The sequence below is a fragment of the Chelmon rostratus genome, chromosome 8 (assembly GCF_017976325.1).
Source record: "Chelmon rostratus isolate fCheRos1 chromosome 8, fCheRos1.pri, whole genome shotgun sequence".
Lineage (NCBI taxonomy): Eukaryota > Metazoa > Chordata > Actinopteri > Chaetodontiformes > Chaetodontidae > Chelmon > Chelmon rostratus.
In genome coordinates, this window is record NC_055665.1 from 11,427,342 (window position 1) to 11,446,494 (window position 19,153).

The 19,153-nt window shown below is 43.5% G+C and overlaps 1 protein-coding gene across 1 annotated transcript in view; it reads right to left on the bottom strand.

Moving 5' to 3' along the window:
* LOC121610283 (glutamate receptor ionotropic, NMDA 2D) overlaps positions 1 to 18,580 on the bottom strand; it is a 28,224-nt gene extending 9,644 nt beyond the window's left edge. The window contains exons 1-11 of the mRNA XM_041942318.1: positions 18,293 to 18,580; positions 17,780 to 17,986; positions 16,488 to 16,754; positions 12,937 to 13,265; positions 11,661 to 11,775; positions 5,655 to 5,860; positions 4,900 to 5,068; positions 3,292 to 3,445; positions 2,684 to 2,809; positions 1,594 to 1,823; positions 1,078 to 1,238 (exon numbers count right to left, since the gene is read on the bottom strand). Coding sequence (XP_041798252.1) covers positions 1,078 to 1,238; positions 1,594 to 1,823; positions 2,684 to 2,809; positions 3,292 to 3,445; positions 4,900 to 5,068; positions 5,655 to 5,860; positions 11,661 to 11,775; positions 12,937 to 13,265; positions 16,488 to 16,754; positions 17,780 to 17,986; positions 18,293 to 18,580 — 2,252 coding nt within the window. The remainder of the gene's footprint in view (positions 1 to 1,077; positions 1,239 to 1,593; positions 1,824 to 2,683; positions 2,810 to 3,291; positions 3,446 to 4,899; positions 5,069 to 5,654; positions 5,861 to 11,660; positions 11,776 to 12,936; positions 13,266 to 16,487; positions 16,755 to 17,779; positions 17,987 to 18,292) is intronic.
* Between the last annotated feature and the right edge of the window lie 573 nt (positions 18,581 to 19,153).

A 19,153-nucleotide genomic window follows, 5' to 3' on the forward strand; every position in this document is an offset into this window, starting at 1 on the left:
AGAGTGTCACTGTGTATGATGGACGGTGACTGCGAGAGGGAGAATATCACAAAAATCACAAAAAAGGCAGCAGCTATGATTCCACCAAAAGCCAATATAATATAATACCAAAATATGTTAGGCAGATTTTCATTTCATAATCTGTATTGTCAACTGCTGTTTCCAAGGTAAACACCTAGAGCAGACAAGAAATCCTTTAAGTGCTAAGAGGAATGGCAATTTCAACATCTACAACTCGATGACAACTGAACAACATTATCTTTCCTAGGAAGATTGTGTGATACAATCACTCCAAAACAGCAACAGAATGGGCTTTGTGGTGAGACTGTACTGCCAACCAATGTGGAGATCTGATTGTAATTGGGCCAGTAGTCAGAGTTTTAGTTTCTTTTGACCATTTAGTGCCACCACATTTACTTGCACCTTATCTGAATGGAAGCAGATGCAGATTTTCTTGGAGAAATATGACATTTCAGAGGCCAATTCCATTTTTTAAGTTTAGTAAGTTTAAATCATGAAGTCTAGTCACACACACACAAGCCTATGTGATCATTTATTTGACAAATGTATTTTTATCACCACCTTCATCCATCTTGTACAGTGACCTAAGAAGTCCAGTATTTTAAAAAAAAGTAATTGAGATAATCCTGATTTGCTGTGGCTGCTGGAGGGTAATATGTTGAGTTGACTTTTTTATAAGCACACTATTGTTTGCATGGTTGCTGAGATAGCATATCTCAAATCCCTTAAAGGAGAGCAACCATATGTTAATTGGGTCTTTTGAATTTTTTTTTATTTTTCTTTTTAAATGTATGGATCTGTAATAAATTATTTGTTACATGCGCATTGTTGTTGTATAGTGTAATGTAAGCGTACACAGGCAAACAGATTTTATGTCTCAAGTAAAACACAATTTAGTGTTTTACCAGAGGAACGTTTGAACAATTTTAAAAATAAATTTGCAAAGCATGCTTGAATGGAATCTAGATTGGAAAATAAAAAGCAAGATGTGAAGACAGACGAAGACCTAGCAGGATACATGTAAATGTGAACCAACTCATGTTGTAGCAGACAGACCCAGTCTTGAGGTTCAGAATGGCATCCTCCACTCCTCTCTGGTTGTATTTTCCCATGTACTGGTGCATGTCTGGGTAGTTGGAGCGGATGTTTTTTTCTGTGCTCCCGTTGGGCACTGTGCCAAACTTCAGAGGTGGGTACTGCTCCTCGGGATGCTGAAACTAGTGGAGCAAAGGGAGGCGAGGGAGGGAGACGGAAGGGGCATGAGACACACCAGGCTGTGCACCAATCTGTCTGACCTATTTCTGTCCACTTTCCAGACTAACTTACAACACTCCATGCACAAATCAAATCTTTGAAAAGAGAGCAGCCTGTGGACTTAAAGTAGTATTTAGAACTGTCTTCTAAGTACTCAAGAACTGTGGTAATTGAGTTATGTTAAATGAGATTTTGTTCATTTCTAAATTCCTGTGCTTTAATCAATTTAACATTCAAATGCATGGGATTTGGCTCACTGTAAGACTTTAATTCTCCTCCTGCTTTCCCTACTTAATCAGTATTCAAGCAATGAGGTACCTTCTTGTCCGAGAGGCCTGACACTGTGTCAATGTACTCCTCCTGGATCATGAAGGCAGCCAGGTTAGCAGTGTAGGAAGCCAGAAAGATGACAGCAAAGAAGGCCCAGATCAGCACCATGATCTTGCTGGTGGTTCCTCTGGGGTTCTCCACTGGCACAGAGTTGTTGAAGACAATGGCCCACAAAAGCCAGACAGACTTTCCTATCGTGAAAGTAGAGCCTCCAGCCTCTGGCCAAAATGATGATGGGGGTACAAGAAGGAGAAGAAGAGAAGGACTTTAGAGAGTAATAAGTGGTTATGACATTGAACTTTTTTCTAGACAGAAATCCAGCCAGTACACGGCACAAAGTGTATTTAGCAGCGTCTGACTGCAGATGAAGCAGATGATTCAAATTAAACTTCCCCGAATGATCTGTAAAATGAGTTTACTATATATGAAAATACCTAGCAGGCTTTTTGACACTGAAGCTCATAAAGCGGTGACTATACGTTCCAAGGATGGCAGCTTTCAATTCAACTGCTACGTGATCTTACAAATAATTAAACCACATGGTGCAAATCACCATTCAAAGGGCTCAAACATTCCTGCCTTTATACGACAGGAGTAAAGGAGGAGGAAGGAGAGAGATGAGAGTGAATGAGAGGGGTATATGTGAGGATGACAGAGAGGTAAAATTATGTAGAGCACAGCAATCATGCAGTAAAAGAGGCGAGTCGGGTTGGGTATTGGACCGAGGCATCAGGCATACTGAATATCACAGGGGTACAAACTATGCTGTTGAATAATAAATGGCTGCTTCAATATCGAGAATACTTGGATGCAGTTCAACACACTGTAGGTATAATTTCCTCTTCGCCATACTCACAGTTAAGGATTCAGGGCAGCACATTCAAAATGTCCAACAGTACTTTTGAATGTGACAGAATAGAAACAAAAATGTTTATTATCATACTATAAAATCATTTTTACTTTGACCCTTTTTAACCACATTCCTGAAGTGTTTGTCCATTGGCTGCAACAGCGATGGACTGCATGCAGACCCATCTATCAGGCTGGGAAAGACAGATAGCTTAGACCCATCACTCACTTTTGCCAGTCTGGAGACTGCGGTTGTAGCCCACAGGGCTGAAGAACTCAAAAATGAAGACGGTCACAGCCACCACGGTCAGGCACATGACGAACATCATCACCCACACCGCTGGACTGTAGGGCTCTTTGCAGGGAAACAAAAGAGGATTTAAATTAACACATAAAATAAGGGTCCATTAAACATCTTTGTAGTGCATTATTAAATCATTACTGTTTGTAGTATAATTATTATTATCAATAGAAGGGCAAGAAAGTTTAATAAAACTGGCATATTATGTACTGTATATACAGAGATGAGCCTTGTATGCAGTGAAAATGGAAACCTTTGGAGCATATTCTCCAGAAGTCCATAAACACTGTTTCTCTTTTTTACAATCATTTCAATGCAGTCTATGGGCCAATAACGCTGCTCTCCCGCTGGAGCTTTGAGTTTGCTGACAGAGTGAAACTATAAGTTGAAAAGACACAAGCAGCTAAGAAGAAGTAACGGCTAATCTAGATGTAAGGACCAGCAGCCAAAGAGGCTTTTTATGCAAACTCAACACTTTACAATTAGATTAGATTCTGTACATCAGCTAACCACCTCACATAAATAGAGTCTTTTACCTAAGAAAGCAGATGGTGATACAGTTCCGTTGCTACGGGAGACCATTACACTGATGCCCGTCTCCACAAACGGGACTGAGAAATCCACGACCTCTGACCTCTCCTCATTGATAGTCAGTGAACCAATGGCCATGTCCGCTCGCTTGTACACCACCTAAAGGGGACATGAATCAGGGGTAAGACAAAAATCTAATTAAGAATTCCTGTAGTGGTTGTAGATAGACAAAGCCAATCTTTTACAGTCCACAAAGGCTGCTTCCAGGTCAGATAGTGACATTTCCTTACCCTGACCCTTTGTACAATCTCAAATATGCTTGCATGGGAAAGGCCAAGGATTCAGTCTGGTACAAATACTGAACACGTGTCTCCTGTGCATCTCTTTAGCATACATAATGAGCTAAGGCACGTCTCCTCCCTGCCACCATCTAGAAAAACCTGAAAACCGCTGTGTGTGCTGATTGTACAAGTGAAATGTTAATCTACATTAGACATGGCACATCCGCTCTTCAGAGCAAATCAGCAGAAAAATGAAGCGAAGCGGAAAGCAAAGCACCCTCCCCTCAACTCTGCCAAGTCTCTGGATTACCTGATCAAAGAATGGCAGGCTTTGGAACATCTGATCAAAAGACAGACATTAGTTTGAGAAAACAAAATTCGCTTGGCCTTTTGCATGTGAAAATAGATTCGACAGACAGCTCTGGCCTGGGCTCAAGTTATAAATGATAGAGCAGGAGTGCACAGTGGAACTGTTTTGGAGCCCGTGACAACTGGCGTTTGGCAAGTTCCCTCTGGGACAAACATAGAAACAGCGGGGCTCTTCAGTGAAACAGCAGCCCCCGTATCGATCTCAGTATGTGTGTGAGCATGTGTGCATGCTTGTCTGTTTGTGTGCGTCTGTTTTTTTTGTTTTTTTCTGTGTCTTTCTTGATGGGGGATCATGAACCTCAGTCAGTATTGCCAAGAAAACATCAAGAACTAATCGCAACTAGCCAGGGGGTGTCTGACAATGCGCGTGCTTGTGTCTCTACGTGTTCTGTGTGTACAAGGATGTGTCTCTGCAGATACACATACTGTAGGGAAGTGTTTGCAGGAGAGTGTGCTCACTGCATATTTTATCATCATGCATGCCCATCTAATTTATGTAACTATGCATTTTTTGCCCTCTATTACAGTGTATTTGAATGCACATTTGTGTGTGTGTGTGTGTGTGTGTGTGTGTGTGTGTGTGTGTGTGTAATAAATGACAGCTGTCTGATTGCTCGCAGTGGTTAAGTGGCCATAACTCTCACAGCGATTGATGTGCCACACAGCGTTTAACTGGTCAACCAGGACGCAGGAGCACAGGCTGAGGAATGCTACTGTGCGGCTTGTCAGCTGAAAATGCAACAACAGAATATGCAGAGACATAAATATAAACTCTGACACATACACACACATACACATTTTTCACACATACACAAGTGACATGGGACCGACATTGAGAACACATTGCTCACAAAGGCAGACAGGCAGAACCACAGGCGCGCACGCACACACACACACACACACACACACACACACACACACACACACACACACACACACACACACACACAAACAAAGACTTGCCTCTCCAATCATGCCGTTCCAAACCCCATCAATTTTCTTCCCATGTTTCCCATTGGTCACTAAGTAAAGGTCATAGGTGAAGCCGACAATCTTGGCTAATCTCTTGAGGATGTCAATGCAGAAGCCCTTGCAGCACTGCTTCATGGGAGCCACACCCTCGTGGATGGCACTGTGAAAGAGTCACAGAGAAGACATAAGTAAACAATCAATGTAACTGATGTAATTGGATGAGTTATGACAGGAAAGGAAAGGAAAGGAAAGTAAAGCAGAAGAAAATGGTCACAGAAGGAATACTGTGGCCAAGTCCTTGGTGACAGGTTTGATCGACCAGTGTAGGATAGGTGCTGTCATCCCTTCAGAAGCTGATGAACCATAAAGCTCCACTGTAGCCATATCTGATTCCAGACCCCTGAGTCATTCCACTGATCCTCTGGAGAGCAGTCTGTTATTGATTATGGTCAGGGAGTGAAGAGACCACAGCTTTGAAAGGTGATTGATGTCTCCTCAATTGGATAGCATCACGAGAGCTTAGGAACTCCATTCATAACAGAGACAGAGAGCTACAGTTCCTCTTTTTTCAATCATTTGATTATTTCCTTTCATTATCGCTTGTGAAAATTGTAGTTTTGGGTGAAACACTATCATATGGAATAAATTGATAACATCAAATCCTACATAGAACATATAAACTTAAATGTGACTGAAAGTATTTTGGGGGCAAGATCATGGTGCTTTTAAATCCAAAGTATTCCAACCTGGCATTAAGGGGTCGTCTGCAGGGCACTGAGTCACGGATGCAGGTCCCGGATGCAGGGTCTGCCAGCTCCACGATTACAAATGGCCTTTCCTCCAGTGTGACAACACGCAGGTGCTGGGCATCATCAGGTGGTTTGAGGAAAGGCCCATAGCGGGACCAGGCTGGGTACCGAAGCCTCAGCACACCGTTCTCCCACCAGCCTACCTGGGGGAACAAACAAGAGAAATGTTAGAGAGGTAGAGTACACAATCCCATAAATTTCTACTGCCATGAGCATTTCTTTTCTTTTAATGGACACCACCTTTGTTTAAAATAACAAACATAAACCAGGTAACCTAAACAACCAAACTGAACAAAGCAAGTAATAAGAAGACATAAGTCAACCACATTTCTGTTTTCTCAAGATTTTTCAATGAAAATGAAATGTTGCTTTACATGATATTTTATTTCTTTTTATACTTTTTGTCCAATTAAATTCAATTTAGTCAAGATGCCCATGATTTTCCCATGACAGATGTTTCAAGTTTTTCCAAATGTATGACAGGAAGCAACAACTCACATGGTTGGAGGTGAACTAGACTGGATTTTTGGGTAATAATCACATCATCAAAGCAAGGGAAGGCATAAAGCATCCATCTAACATCTGAAAATAAGCACGTCCCTTCTGTTCTGTTTTGGGCAAAAACGTTTGTAATTTGTTTACAGTGATATGGTCGCCTTGCCAGTCGGACATTAGAATTGAATATTTAATCATCAATGCTACACTGCAGTTAACCTGTTAGTCTGTAACACACAGTCACTACAGTCTGGGGTTCGACTTCTCCTCACAGCGAACATCCAGTGCCGCGTGTTGCGCAGCCAATGTAAGATTCAGCAAAACAAATAGAGCAGTGCAACGGGGAAGTATTGGGTGCTGGTTAAAAAAAAAAAACAGTGAGAAAGTATGGAATGTCACAAAAATACCCCTAAAGACAGGGGAATACAGGTAAGGAAATTAAGTTTGCGTATAGTTTTCTGTTTGACCGAATAACAGACCAACCGACAGAGCGCTGGGGTCAGATGGGGATGGGGCGCAGTCATGTGGCTAATGTTAGCCCCTATGACAGAGAGGAGATAAGTAACTCAATAGTAAGTTATTTCATTAACGTTTTTTTATCCTAAACTAGCCAAAATGCACAAATCATCTTATTTTGTTGAAATAGGGCACTGTGTGAACCCCAAAGCTTTGCTGGGGGATGTGACGTCTGAGAGTGCTGTGTGTAGTTACTGGAGCGAAGCTAGCTGTTGACGGTCAGTAGATGCTTTCAACATAGACTGGCTACTTGTAAAAACCACAGTCGTTTTCTGTCAACACACATTGGAAAGCATTTTGTTGGGATGAGTAGCTAACATATAATGTAATCCATAATTTTTAAATGTATTTTTAAAATGAGAAATTTATTAAAAATGTTTGTACTAGAGAACAAAGCAAAAGTGAATCACAGTTTGTGAGCTACTGTACCATGGAAAATTATGGTGATTGTAGGGCTACAACTGATGTCCCTAAAAAATGTTTTGCACTCATATAAGGCACAATTAGCAACAGTGTGCATTAAATGGCAAACCAGCTAAAGAATAGAAAAATGGTAATTTACACATATAGGCTTTAAGTTGAGTAATTTTCTGATTTTGATCATTGCCTACAACCACTAGTTTTACCCCTAAAACTACAGTGGTTGTAGGCAGGCTTAAGCACTGTATCGATCACATATTTTAGAATGACACAGCTACAGCATGAGGCTATAACATCAGCCATAAAATCCCAGTTTTACTGTTAAGGAGCCACTCTAAATTCAATTTAAATAAATAAATAAAAACAACTAATTAAATACGATTTACGTTGTCACACACAGAGAGGCTAAACACAACAATATTAACACCTGTACAATATAATACAGTCTAAAACTAATGCCCTTCAATAATCATTGTGTTAGACTGCTTCATTTTGTTCTTTCTTGCATGATACAGATAAATCACAAAATACATTGTGAGAGATGAATGCACATCTCCCTGACAGTCGCAATAAAAACTTAGTATAATAAGTACCATAAAGGTCGTATTTCCTGCAGGCCTATGGTACCGTTTAGTGTTATGTTGTACAGGTATTATGCTGGTTATTGTGCCCACTCGCTCTTTTTCTGAACACCGGTCCCTGAATATTCATTGTGATGTGGGTTGGGAGCAATTACCTGACACAGTTGTGCATATGCAAAGGCTACACTGATTGATGGCTTTACAGCGGTTATCCAGATATGTTTGTTTTTAGTGTCAAATCAGACATCAAACAAAATGAATATAATTTCCATATAATGGCTTTGAGTAGGACGAAAGCCAGTAACTCACAGATTCATGCTTACACAAACAGTGGACTTTACTGGGGGAGCTATGGTGACAGCCGTCTTTCTGTGGCAAGGAGAAATCCACATTTGTAACCTCTAAACCGTTGAATATTCTGGAACCATAGTTACTATTAAATTTGACTTGGTTTGATTGGAGAATTTTTATGTGACAGCCTCAGCTCAAAATGCATTCTCAGAAGCATTTACACAATGAAAAATCACACAGATGTCATTTCAGCATGATTTTTAAAATCTGTTTGTGAATGATGCTGACAGACCACATTGTTCCGTGTCCACTGTTGACCTGAAAATGTCTGTCAAGCATCCCTTTGGCTGTGTCATTGTTTCCCCGTTCTCTTTGCATTGTTTACACTCTGGATGTGTCAGATGCTGGTGCCTGGCATATTCAGACTTATGAAAGCAGCACACGGCAGAACCACACCCAAGAAGATTCAGTGCAGAGTCTTTCTTGCGTATGTGTGAAACTTCCTCTTGCAGCAACGCTTGACGCATGTTAGCATGATAACCTGATAAAAGTCTTGTCTAAGTGTCACGACAAGTGCAGCTGAGGCGTGCGTTCATACTGTATGCTCATACACAAATACATGAAACTATACAGTCAACATATACAGACACATATATATAAGAATACACACGAGAATGTGAGTGCTTAAGCAGGCCAGTAGAGTAATGTTTGGCAGCTTTGTGCAGCCTGCATGCCTGTGTAATGCGAGTGCTGGCAGAGGGAAGAGGAGGAGGTGGCAACAATGACAGTATTTCGACTGCACTTCGACCGCAGCTCCTCAACAGACATTCAATCAAAACACACTCAGGGAACACAGACAGGAAACAGATAGAGCTTACAGGAGAACACACTACTCTCTATCAGACGAAAACCCTCGAAAAACCCACACACACAAATGTCAGAAAAAGAACAGCAAAGAAATACCACTTCAGACTTTTCAAATTGCTGAAATATTTTGGGACAGAGAAAATATTCTGGTTTGGAGCAAAACTTTAACTTCTTAAAACTAAAATGATATCCTTTAGCAGCTGTGAGTGGCGTTAATAATTGTTTGTTAAATTTCAGTAATATCCTGGAACATCTAGGTCTGTGTGCTTGTCTGTATCTGAAACAAGCCATGCTAATGCTGGACAACCTTCAGTACTAGTCTGCAGTGTTTCAGTAAGCTAAGCTTGGTGCTCCCGGGCTCTAGGTAATGGTGCAGTCATTGTAAAGAGAACATTAAATATTCAGGGAGAGCCAACAGCATGGATGTGCATAATAGGCAGATACAGACGTCTTATCCTCATTGTGGGATTGTGTGTGTGTATGCAATAGGGTTTATGCAAGAAGGGTGTAAGCATATGTGTGTAAGCATACACTATGTGCCCTCATTTGTGTGCACACACATGTGGATGTCTGTGTGTAAGTTCTAAGCATGTGTGTGTATGTGGGCGGGTTTCGTACCCTGGGTTTGCACAGAGTCGAAGGACCAGCGCAGGAGCTTCTAATTGAAAGGGATTTGAGGGATATGGCAGGAGTCAGCATGTTACGACACGCTGAGACTGGACTCTGGTGGGCTGTTAAAACCAGCAGGAGGCTGAGAACCACCAATGTGTGTATTTGTGCTTCTGTGTGTGTAAGCTTGTGTGGGTTCATCGGTATTTGTATTTGCGCGGTGTTTGTGATTATGTTCAGTTGCAGAGTATATGTTTTGAGTGCGTTGTGTGTCTTTATGCATGTACAGTGTGGTGTTGAGGTGCTGGTGTGTGGTTGAGAAAATGAGCATCGCTCTCTCTTCTGACACTGACAAGGGTAAAATCCCGGCGTATTAAAGGGAAAACATCTCCAACAGGTGACAAGGCTTCGTATTAAGGATTTCTGAACAAACCACAGCTTTATAGAATATGCATGACATGCCAGGGGTACTGGTGCTTGGTAGACGTGCGTGCAGTTATGTAGACAAGACACTCAAACACACAAAACAATGGGGAGTCTGCAACCAGATGGTAATGACACCCAGAAATCTTCAGCACCATTTAAATCTGCATTTCATTTTATAGTGAAAGACCTGAAAACACAGGCAGCAAATAAGAACAAATCACCAACTATTGATCAGAGCAACATCAGAACATTGCTTTCAGCAAAATGACCAAGAATTAAATGTATGAGTAGATGTGTACGACTGCAGGGCTGCAACTATTGATTATTTTCATTATCGATTCAAGGATAGGTTCACGTTGTTTTTAAGTCTGTCTAAATGCAATACTCTCAGACCCATTTGTTCATTTAAATACTTAAGAAATCCTTACTCTCCATATTGGCCTTGAAGTATTTCTTCCTAGTGCCACTCCAATGATATAAGAGATGAGGGGCAAAATCCAAAGTCCTCATTTTGTGTAGAAATGCACCCCAACATTCAGGCAAAGCTATGTAAAGCTCTAACAGCCTGAGATAGTTCACTGAATATCTTTTTGTGTCTTTTTGTTCAAAATTCCCTTTGTGTTACTATCCCTCTGCTGCATCTCAGCAAGTAAACACTGCTCAGGAAATTACAAAGAGGGAATTTTCTGCTTAAGAGGCTGTTACTTTTAAGGATCACCTTTTAATTTGGATAACACTGACTGCTGAAGCCTCATATTAGCCTGACCTTATCTTAAAAATGCATTTTTGCACAAAACTTGGACTGTGGGTTTTGTCCTCTGTCTCTTATCATGGAATCCACTAGGGAGGTATTGCTTCATAAGTAGTAAGGAGAAGAGGGAAAATTAAAGAAACCAGTATTTCTGTAAAGATACATATGGGTATGCACATATTGTATGAAGACAGACTTGAAAACATGTGGCCCTATCCTTAAATTTTTTTAACAATTAATTGATCCATCACAGTTTCCCAGAGGCCATTGCAGATCAACGACCCAAAACTCCAAGACATTCAGTTTACAATGGTGTAAAATCAAAAAAGTAAATCCTCACATTTTAGAAGCTGGAAACAGAATACTTTCACAGTTATCACAATTAATCAAAATTGTGATGATTGGATTTCTGTCAGTTGACTATTGTCTCAGCTCTGTAAATGTGTGTGTGTGTGTGTGTGTGTGTGTGTGTGTGTGTGTGTGTGTGTGTGTGTGTGTGTGTGAGTGTGCTTTAACCAGGAAACAGATAGACAGCAGAAACTCAGGAAGATCACACAAAGCACATTGAAGCTGCCAGCCAGCTACTCCCCTCTGCCTGGGGCACTGATAGCCATAGTGAACTTTACATGAAAATGAACCCATGTGACCAAGCTATCCTGTCAGGTTTATATTCTTATTTCAGATGTCAATACAGCAAAGCTCTGCTCCTCGAGCTCACATGAAGAGATTAGGACTCAAATGTGTTGCTCCAATCAGCAAAAAACCTGCTCTGGATTTTATTTCTTGGCACTTTTGTCCTTGCAGTTGTTCAGAGAGGACAAAATTTCAGCTTCTCAAGAATCCCATGATTGAAACAGTCTTGGGAGACAACAAAATAACATGCAATCAAGTGTATCATGCGGTTCAACTGAAAACATGCCCTTTTCTCTTCTAGAGTGACACCAAGACCACATGATTGGACACAAAGAACTGATGTCATGTCCTTACATCTTCCCATCCACGTCCAGGTGTCCAAGAAATTACATCCAGGAAGGGGTTGGCCAGGTAGCCATCACTATTGAAGGAGTAGTCTCGACCACCAAGCGTGATGTTGCTGAAATATCTGCATGGCCATGGATAAAGACAAAAGGAGGCAGAAAGTAAGTAAGTGGCAAAAAACCCACATAATATTAATAAATTAACTTTTCTTGGAGGAGAAAATAGAAATCTGGTTTTGATGCAACAGTAAGCCTGCCCTATTCTCTTCCCATTTGAAAGTAAGTCACAGCACCTGTATGGTGACAGTGAGGGCTTGACTGTTAATCAAATCTACAGACAAATGATCAGACGCACAGAATTGTCAGAACCTTTGAAATCAAACAACTGCTGCTCTCTGCAGCTCTATAGTTTGTCTGATAATCACACAGGACAGACGCTTTAATTGTCTCCTCATGTCATCTTGCTGGCTTCAAAACACAAAACCTGAAAGCTTTTTCTTTTAACATGACAGAAGGCCTCATATGGAACAACAGCTTGTAGTTACAGACAGTGAACAGCAGGTAGCAGTGCAAAAAAATGGAAATGAAAACATCTTCCTCCTCTGTTCTTGGACATATAAAGGAAGGAAAAATCCATTAATCATTTCCCCTTTAATTGCCACACTGTTTGTGGTGTGCTTCATTTGCAAAAATTACTGCAAATAAACTCATTAATTACATGTTTGGCTCATTTTCACACTGAACAAACTCGAAGTAGTCTCTCTATTCAATATTGTGTGTGTGTGGTGTGTGTATATGTGGATCAAGAATGACTGGCATTAAAAATGAATCAAGATGATAACCAGAACCACTTGGGCTACCTGTTAGAGTGTGCCGCTGCCTGTTTGCACAGCCTACGAGGAATATATTAAAGCTGGCTTATTAATATACATGAGACATGGTCCGCTTGCTACAGATGCTGGGGTAATTTTGCCAACTCACAACTACACGCACCAACAACATCTATTTTGCATGGATGATAGCCAACTCCAAATTCAGATATCCCCTCTGTGCCTGCTCTCTGACACTGAATCTACCAACTCCACCCATATACCTTCCAACTCATTCCGCCGCTGAACCAACTCATTTCGTAGAATACACTTTATGCTGTTTCTTCTTTTTCTTGTCCTTTTTCATATATTTTGTTTGGAGCCCGCCAACTGCCTTGCACTTACCCCAAACCTTACATTTCCCCCCTTTCATTCTCCCTTTAGAGTGTTTCCTCTTTCCTCTCATCTCCCTCTCACCTCATTCTGCCCCGCAGTCTCTGGGTCTGATTGGCATCTGTCATGCAGTTGGTGACAAAGTTCGGCCCACCCGTGGTCCCGTAATCTTTGCGCGTTGCGACTGCCCCGTGAGTCAGCACAGACACACCCCGAGCAATCCTCCGGCGAGGTTCGTCCCTCCAGCCCTGGGGCCGCACAGCAAACAGAGCCCGGGGCAGGTTCTCCATGCCCAAACCTGAGAGAGCTGGCCCTACAGCAAACCACATGTGCGAAGCGCCGGCCTGACCGGCGGCCCAGGCGGCTCGGAAGACCAACTCAGCCTCCTCCTGGGAGCAGTACAGCAAACGTACCTGGAGGACAGTAGGAAGGCAGGGAGGGAACAGGGACGAGGGGAGACACACACACACATACACGCTAGTGAGATAAGGAGGGGACAGGGGAGACGTGGAGAGAGACAGAGGGTGGGAGAAGTAAGGGGAGAAAGATAGAGCTGGAGCGGAGGTGCACCTGAACAGGAGGGGAGGAGGTTAGATAGAAAAGGCCATATCAAGAAAAAACAAGGGTGCTGGGGGAGGTAAGAGGAGAGATAGCTGTAAGCTGATGTGATAAGGTTCATGGGAGTTGGGTGTATGATTCAGAAGGAGAAGCAGACAAACCAGAAAGAGGGAAGACTGCAAGGCTAAATGTGATGTGTGCTAACCAGGAGGTGCAGGAGGCAATGGGGGTCAGTGCTTAATGAGCTTAGCCCTGATGAAACAAGTTACAGTTATGAATAATGAAAACAGGAGCAAAACAAGGAGAAAATGAAACAACTGTAAGTGGTAAAGCAGAGGAATAGAGAGGTAGAGGCGGGGAAGCAAGGGAAGGGAAGGGCGGTTAAAGACCAAACACACCTTAGGGAAAACCAGAGGGAAGAGGTTAAACTCTGACATATGTTATTAAAAGTAGGGTGGAGAACAGACCTGGAGATAACAGGAGATGGAGGGAGGCAAAATGAACGGATGCAAGTAATCAGACGTGGGAAAACAGAAAAGTCACTCCCTTGAGAACAGAAGGGGGGGGGGGGGGGTACAGTGGAGAAAAGCAAAGGATGACATATTTTGGTGAAATCAGGGCCTGGAGAGATAAGAGATATTTTGCGAAAGACTGGGTGGGATGATAGAGTGGGGCTGGGGAGAAGGAGAGAAGAAAACATTAAAGAGAGAAATTCAACATTGAAAGATAGAGCAGTGACAGTGGATGGGCTCTCTGCTGCAAATGCTGAGGTAAGGAGGGGGAGGGCAGTAGAAATTGACCAAAGAGGGTTTTAAGGGGTTAGAGGGGAAGGGGAGAGAGAAGGAAGGGATCGACAAGAGGAAGATAGAGCTGAGCTGAGCCGCAGGAGGGGAGTGGGGGTTAAATGCTGACAAATACTACATGAAAAGAAAGAAAGAGTGAGAACATTTAAAATTAAAGAAGTACATAAAAATAACAGAGTGAAGACAAAAGACAAAGGGGAGTCGAAGGACAGAACAGACAACTGTTTCATGGAAGGGGGGGGGGGTGGGGGAGTCAGGGAAACAGACTGAAAGCACATTTTCAGAATTGCGCCTTCATTGAATTTTGAACTGTAATGGCTTGGCAAAACAATCCTGCCTGTATGCCAATAAACCTCCAGTGAATTAGGCAGGGAATGAGAGTGACAGAGGGAGAGGAGGAAGGAGAGAGAAAGAGGGTGACAGACAGACAGGGAGACTAAATTAAGGAGGGAAGGCAGAGAATCAGAGTTATAAACAGACACACACAATATCTAAAGACGGGAAATGGAGAAAGAGAGGAACATACAACAGAGAAAGAGAGAGAGCAGAAGAAATACTGACAAGGCAGAAGCTGGAAGAGTAATGGAACAAAAGATAGACAGTGAGAGACTTGAGTAGAAATTGACCCAGAGACCTGCATTAGGCCATCTGCAATGTAGAAGACATAACCATACATGAAGCAAAGAGAGAGAAAGAGAGAGAGCATGTAATGCAAACATACACAGCATCACTAAGCAATCAAAAGCATTTATTAGCCCTGCAGTAGAGAAAAGCTAAAAGAAGGGGGGCGTTGTGAAAAGCAAGAGGGTTAAAAAGCAAGCACTGCGTATATAGGCAACCCGCTGCAGGCAGTATGTTATATTAACAGTGACACTAGCAGAGTGGAGTCTGAGGAATCCAATACACATGCACGCCCTACAGACACAAACACACACAGTCGCGCACACACACGCAGAGCTGCAGTGACCATGCTGGGACATTAGAGATGACATTGAGACCCAGACTAAACCGAGCCAGCGGAGAGTCTGTGGCTGGAAAGACGTGCAGCAAGAGAGATGGACGAATGGACTGAGCGAATGAAAGATAGCCATACAGAGATGAACAGGAAAGCAGCAGAGGAGAGTGAGCTTGTCTCTAGGCAAAGAAATGTAGGAGGGGAGGCAGAGGGGGAAGGGGTGAGTGGAGTAAGAACACGGAGATGAGTGAAAAATTGAATGGGAGGATCATAGGGTCAAAGAGGAGGTTTGAGGGTAAAATAAATGGGAAAGGAAGAGTGGAGGAGAAAAACAAGTTAAGAGGAGCAAAGGAAGTGAGAATGGAAGTTTGAAAGAAGTGAGGCAAGGAAGGGAAGAACGAGCAAGGAAGTGAGGGAGGGGGGGTAGCAGGCATAGAGTATGAAGGAATGGAACACACCAGAGGTACAAGCTAAAACCACAAGTCATTCTGCTCATTAATGAACCAATGTGAATCTGAAATGAGGGAGTTTTTGTTATACCATCAAAATATCAAAGAAAAGATTGATGCACTTACCACCTCTATGTACATATATAGAGAGAGGGTGACTAGAATGAAGTTAAATTAAAGTTGAATAAAGATAAAGAGTGAAGAAACAGAAGAAATTAAGTTATGTCTTGATTAGAATGGAATCATGAATTAGATAAGGTGATGTAATGTCTCTCATTACTAACTCAAGTTGTGCAGCCAAAGATTGTTCAAACACACAGACCTTTATTTTTAAAGCTTGTTGAGATCTCAGCATTTCCAAAGATACCAACTTAGTCAAGCTAATGCTTCTAAATGTGTATGAAATCCGTGAATATTCGACTCAGAGTAAACATCATTTACAGTATCTTCAGTGAAGAGCTGGAACAAGCTCATACAGAATATACACTATATGTGACACCGTCAGACAGTTTTCAGACCTTTAAACCACTTAAGTTGAAACAAGGGGAAAACTGTTAAGTAGTTAGCTTCTTAAGCACTTTGCACATAACTCTTAATATAGTGCTTCAAGACAACCAGCCAGCAAATCAGACTGACTCGTGGTTTTTGTTGTACCGTTGAACTCTTTATACTTTGGCGTATGGGAAGGGAAGAGAAGAACAGAGGGATAGAGGAGAGAGGGGAGAGAGAGATGTGGAGGGACAGAGGGCGAGACGAAGAAGGAAGGAAAAAGCTGGGAAGCCACCTGTCAGAAAGGGGGCCCCCAATGATACTCGCAGCACTTCCTCCCCTTTCCTCCCCCCTTTCCCCCCTCCCTCCCCCCTGTCTCACCTGCGCCTCGTTCTCCTTCAGCAGCCTGCGCGTGCGTGCCCCCCCAGGGTCATCGGTCACGTTCAGGATCACCACACTCTTCTTCTCCCAGCCGATGAACGAGCCGTCCGTCAGGCCCTCCACCACAGACAGGAAGTCCTGGTAGCCATGGTGACGTGTGGACACCACGGAAAAGGCTGTCCAGTCATACTCCTCCAGCACCTCAAAGATGACCTCTAATTGGAGGGCAGTAGAGGAGCTGAACTGGAGAAAGATGGAACCTGATTCCTGATTTGGGGAAGAGAGCAGCAGATTTGGTTTAAAATCTCACTGTAAAAATTCATCCTCTGCAGCTGTACTGTGTCTAAAATGCAGCTACAATACAGTGAGTAAGTAACAGACAGCATTTCACAACAAAGAACTACAACTCTCCGGACTGCTCCATCTTTATGCACAACATCGAGGCATCACGGGGCTTGAAGTTTTTATGGAGCAGCAGCGCCCGTGCAGCCGCAGGGCTAAAACAGCTAGGATTGTTGCACAAATTCTCCTATGACGTCCAGAAGGGAGTGTTTCTAAAAAGTCTGTTCAGGGGATGGGAGGGGATGAGGACTAGGCGAGGGTACATCTTCAAAGGAAGTTCATCAAAGTGCTACAATTTAATTCCTCAAGAGTAAATGGTTAAAACAGTTATTTGTAAGCACAAATGCAATGCTTTTTGTCTCTTTTTTTCCCCCTCCAGTTTGATGGTGAAAAGAATGTGACACTTGTTTCTCTGGTGCATACACACTGGCACGCAAATGTACAGTACACACACGCACACACACAATCTCTTATTCACTCATACACACACATGTCTGCTCATTGCCTCCCTCCCAGGAACATCAGAGGCAGAGCGACAGCCCCAGTTGGTGCCATTTACAGATCAAACACTGTAGAGTTTCAGCAGATCAGCGACCCTGACCTTCAACTTCCCCTCCGTCCCACCGGCACTTCCCCAAACCTTTTCTTCACAGAGAGGATGCGCGACATCGTGACATTGTAAGTTGTAATGGCAATATAAGCAGCTCTCTCTCCCTTTATACTTCATTCATTGTGCTGCCAATCCATACTGCTTCAGTATACGGCACACACATATTTAACATTGTTCCACTCGCCAGCCCTCACATTCGAAGCTACACAATCACACGCCTGCCCTCTTTTATTCCTCTGATTCTCTCCTCTCTCTTGTTCACACACACACAAACGCACACACAAGCTGCAAACACTTCCTCTTCACTCTCCCGCCCCAACCCCAACCTCCCTCCTCCTACCTGTGGCATCCTCCCCAGCCCCGCTCCCCCTCCTACAGCCACTATGGGCAGTCCTGTTTGCGCAGAGACAAACTCCAGCATGGGGGCCAAAGGACCCCAGGCCGTGCGAGGTGGCCTCTCCTCTTCATAAACCAGACCTTGCAGGGGCCGCGCCGCCAGCAGCTCACACAGCTGGGACAGCACTGTCTTAGGACTACTGTCATTCACCTGGGAAAAGACAGAGGGGGATAAAGACACAGGACAAATAGAGTTGACCAACGAGGGCAGTGTGACTTGACTTTGTGTTATTCATATGGAAAGTGTCTGTAGTACGCATGACATGTCTGGCTAACAATACAAGCTGTGGTCAAAGAGCAGAGCCAGGCGCCTGTTCATTCGGCAGTGCCCACGGCTGCGGCGTGCTGCCCATCCAGCTCAAATAATGGGAGTGAGTATGAATAATGGATGGTCATTGTTATTCCTTTCCTTCAAGTAAGGCTGAATGAGCAGTAGGTAGAGGAGACGGTGTCCAACCTGTAGCCAGATGACGTTAGCAGAGCCCCACTGGGTGACCACGCTCTCCCCCAGGGAGCCGTATACCCGGCCGAAACCGGGGTAGAGCACCCTTCCCCCAGGCCCCGCCACCGCCGCCTCTGCCTGCACCGTAGCACCGGCGTGGATCACAGCGATGTTGAAGTTCATCATGGCCCCTGCATCACGCTCCCGCGGGCTGGGCCGGAGCAGGAGGTGGGGGGAGGCGTCCACCAGACCTGCCCACTCTGCCAGGACCAACAGGAGAGAGAGAGTAGGTATGGCGACCATGGCAACCTGCCGAGGGAGGGGGGGGGCGGCAGATATATATCGCACTAAGAGAGGGTGCCTGAAAGAAAGAGAGACAGCAAGGAGTAGAAGAAGAAGGTGAAAAAGAAGAAGAAGCAAGAGAAGAAGAGATTAAGTTAGACTCAGGTGGGTTTTTTTCTGTAATGTCCAGTACAGAGGACATCCAATCAACTCAAGAGAGAAAAGGGAGGAGAAGGGAAGAAGGAGGTGTAGACAGAGAGAGTAAGAGGGAGAAAGAGAGAGAGACAGAAGCTGATCAGACATTGCATACAGGCAAGACAGGGTAATGAATTCTGAATCCAATCATGGGGTAATAAAAGTTAGCTTGGCTGGAGAAAATACTGGACGAGGAGTACGGAATGCAGAGGGGGAAAAAACAATAGAGGGAAGGAAAGGAAAGCAAGACAGAGAGAAGATGAAATGGGTGCTATTTAGGCTGCAGGCTGAGAAGGAACAATATGAGGAAAAATAGAAACTGGCCGTTAGGGGGAAGGAGGGTGAGAGGGAGAGAGACTTAATAGCAGACAGAGACAAAGATGGGGGGCGGAGGTGGTT